The sequence below is a fragment of the Colobus angolensis genome, unplaced genomic scaffold (genome assembly GCF_000951035.1).
Source record: "Colobus angolensis palliatus isolate OR3802 unplaced genomic scaffold, Cang.pa_1.0 Scaffold149, whole genome shotgun sequence".
NCBI lineage: Eukaryota > Metazoa > Chordata > Mammalia > Primates > Cercopithecidae > Colobus > Colobus angolensis.
In genome coordinates, this window is record NW_012114588.1 from 1,732,438 (window position 1) to 1,735,503 (window position 3,066).

At 50.6% G+C, this 3,066-nt stretch overlaps 1 protein-coding gene across 2 annotated transcripts in view; it reads right to left on the reverse strand.

Annotated features, from left to right (window-relative positions):
• Window positions 1–473: 473 nt before the first annotated feature.
• The window catches only part of DFFA (DNA fragmentation factor, 45kDa, alpha polypeptide), a 19,687-nt gene continuing 17,094 nt past the window's right edge, over window positions 474–3,066 (reverse strand). For both annotated transcript variants that reach the window (XM_011935788.1, XM_011935789.1), the window contains 3 exons: window positions 2,569–2,758; window positions 2,196–2,347; window positions 474–845 (listed from right to left, as the gene is read on the reverse strand). In XM_011935788.1, the coding sequence (XP_011791178.1) occupies window positions 633–845; window positions 2,196–2,347; window positions 2,569–2,758 (555 nt within the window). In that variant the 3' untranslated portion in view covers window positions 474–632. The remainder of the gene's footprint in view (window positions 846–2,195; window positions 2,348–2,568; window positions 2,759–3,066) is intronic.

Below are 3,066 nucleotides of genomic sequence, written 5' to 3' on the forward strand. Positions count from 1 at the left end.
TTTTTTGTGAGCTGGAGCCTCGCTCTATCACCCAGGCTGGAGTGCAGTGGTGCAATCTCAGCTCACTGCAAGCTCCGCCTCCCATCCTCCTGCCTCAGCCTCCTGAGTAGCTGGGACTACAGGCGCCCACCACCATGCCAGGCTAATTTTTTTGTATGTTTAGTAGAGATGGGGTTTCACCGTGTTAGCCAGGATGGTCTCTATCTCCTGACCTCGTGAACCTGCCAGTCTCCACCTCCCAAAGTGTTGGGATTACAGGTGTGAGTCACCGCGCCTGGCCAATCACTGCCAATTACTTTTGAACCGAGAACATAATATGTAATTAGAGGAGGTGGGATATTGTTGATACAGCTATATGATTGAAAATTGGCAGAAGTCCTGAAGCTGGTGGGGCTAAAAAAAAAAAAAAAAAAAAATCAGACATTGTCTCAAAAAAAAAATACCCAAAAACAGAAAAAAAAAAAAAAAAAAAAAAAATTGGTGGAAGGGCATATGTTGAGACTTGGAATAGCTTTTCTGGAAGGTGCTCTAAGGCAGGGGGTAGAGTAGTACATAGGTAGTCAAATGATGAGGCTGAGGGTGTCTACCAGTAACAACGCCACAGAGCTTCCTTGGCACACTTCCTGCTGCTGCTATGTGGTATCCTGTTTGGCTCGCTTAGGATTCTGACGTTCTCCAGGTGGTGAGGCCTTCCTTGCCGAGATGCTCCGGAGGGAATGCAAGCTCTGCATCTGCTGCAGGCGCAGGGCGAGCTCCCGCTCACAGGCCTCTTGAACAGTCTCCGTCTTCCTTACGTCCCAGTTCAAAGTAACAGCCAGTGCTTTGGGGTCTTCCCTGGTAACCAACTGTAGCAAGAATAAGAACCCCTGAGAACTGGGCCTTCTGTACGCCTCTCCTGCTGCTCTCCTGACTCTCTCGGGGAGTGCGATGAGGCAGTATCTGTTTATGTTACCTCTTTACACTGAAATGCCGGGTTTCCTTTACCATCAATTGCCATGAGCTTTTTTTTTTTTAGACAGAGTCTCGCTCTGTTGCCCAGGCTGGAGTAGAATGGTGCGATTTCCGCTCACTGCAAGCTCCGCCTTCCAGGTTCATGCCATTCTCCTGCCTCAGCCTCCCAAGTAGCTGGGACTACAGTCACTGGCCACCATGCCTGGCTAATTTTTTTGTATTTTTTTTAGTAGAGACGGGGTCTCACTATGTTCGCCAGGATGGTCTCGATCTCCTGACCTCATGATCCACCTGTCTCGGCCTCCCGAAGTGTTGGGATTACAGGCGTGAGCCACCGCGCCCGGCTGTCATGGGCTTTTTTAAGATGAGTTTTCACTCTTGTCGCCCAGGCTGGAGTGCAGTGGTGCGATCTTGGCTCACTGCAATCTCTACCTCCTGGGTTCAAGTGATTCTCTTGCCCCAGCTCCCGCCACCACGCCAGGCTAATATTTGTATTTTTAGTAAAGACGGGGTTTCACCATGTTGGTCAGGCTGTTCTCGAACTCCTGACCTCAGGTGATCCACCTGCCTCGGCCTCCTAAAGTGCTGGCATTAACAGGCGTCAGCCACTGTGCCTAGCCAAGCATGGGCCTTTTCTTACAACACCAACAGGAAGCAGTCCTTGGAAAGTTTACTTGGAGCAACTCTAAGGTCCTCCACCTTCAGGAAATTTAACCAAGCTCAAGTCAACCATTTCCTTCCCTTCTATCTACAATAGGGAGGTACTTGTGACAGGGACAAGGACAAAGAATCAGAAGTAGCACCCACCCTGGCGGGTCCCCTTCCTCAAGCTTTTAGTTCCCTGTTCTTAGCCAGCAGGCGACGATCCCTCAAGTTTGCCTTTTCCTGTGACATTGACAGACCTCAGGATGGACTATAGATCTTCTTTAACCACGGAAAGAACCAGAAGCCATCTCAGAAGACTGGGCCCCGCTATTCCTCCCTGTCAGGGACAGTCATTTCATTACCAACCTTGGACCGGAGTCTGTTGGATGATCTGAAAAGTGTATGCATTTTTTCTTTAAAGCTATTTTGATTTAGACTAATGAGATTTTTGCAAATGCTGGGGCATAGAATAGGCAAATTGGCAGCTAGGATTCACAGTCCGCAGAGGTGAACAAAAGGGTCCACACGTCTCTGCACAGTAATACTACATCCCAGGGCATGTCCTTCTCTGTAGCTCAGTGACCCTGGTTTCCGCCCACCTCCAAATCCTGACTAGATAAGCTCAGCTCTGGAGCCGGCTTCTCCCTCAGTGCAGTAAGGATGTGGCTCGCCAGCGTGACGTCCGAGGAGGTCTCTCTGCTGATACCCGTGTCTACTGCATCTGCCTCCTCACCCAAGGCCGCTTTGGACTCTGCAAAGGAGACACGAGACAGAGATCAGATGTGGTGTGCCCATACAGCCACATGACCAACTCGCCACAATAATTGGCTGGGCAAGAGAGAAACGTGCCCTTCCTGCATCCCAGCAGCTGTGGCTTCAGTGGCTCTGGCTGCATCACAAATAGTGTCCTCCCGAGGGATGCCTCCATCAGCCCTGAATTCTCAGAGTAACTCTGCCTGCAGAGAGTCCTACCTTCCTGCTTTGACAAGAGGCTGCCCTCTTTCTCCAAAGCCTCGAGGTACAGCTGCAGGAGCTGCTTGGACTGACGCACTTCCTCTCTTTGGTCAAGCACTTGTTGGAGTGTGTGCTGCAGCTGCTGGACGGTGGCACAGCTCTGGTGTAGTTCCTGAGCCAGGTCTGCGCAGGGAGCGTCAACAAGCATCTAAAAAACAAACAGATGCTGAGAAATCTACAAGGATTTTCTTGTTTTTGAGATGAGTCTGCTCTGTTACCCAGGCTGGAGGGAGATAGCGCGATCTTGGCTCACTGCAACCTCCGCCTCCCGGGTTCAAGCAATTTTCCTGCCTCAGCCTTCCTAGTAGCTGGGATTACAGGTGTGTGCCACCAAGCCCAGCTAATTTTTGTATTTTTAGTGAAGTCGGGGTTTTGCCATGTTGGCCAGGCTGGTCTCAAACTCCTGACCTCAGGTGATCCACCCACCTTGGCCTCCCAAAGTGCTGGGATTACAGG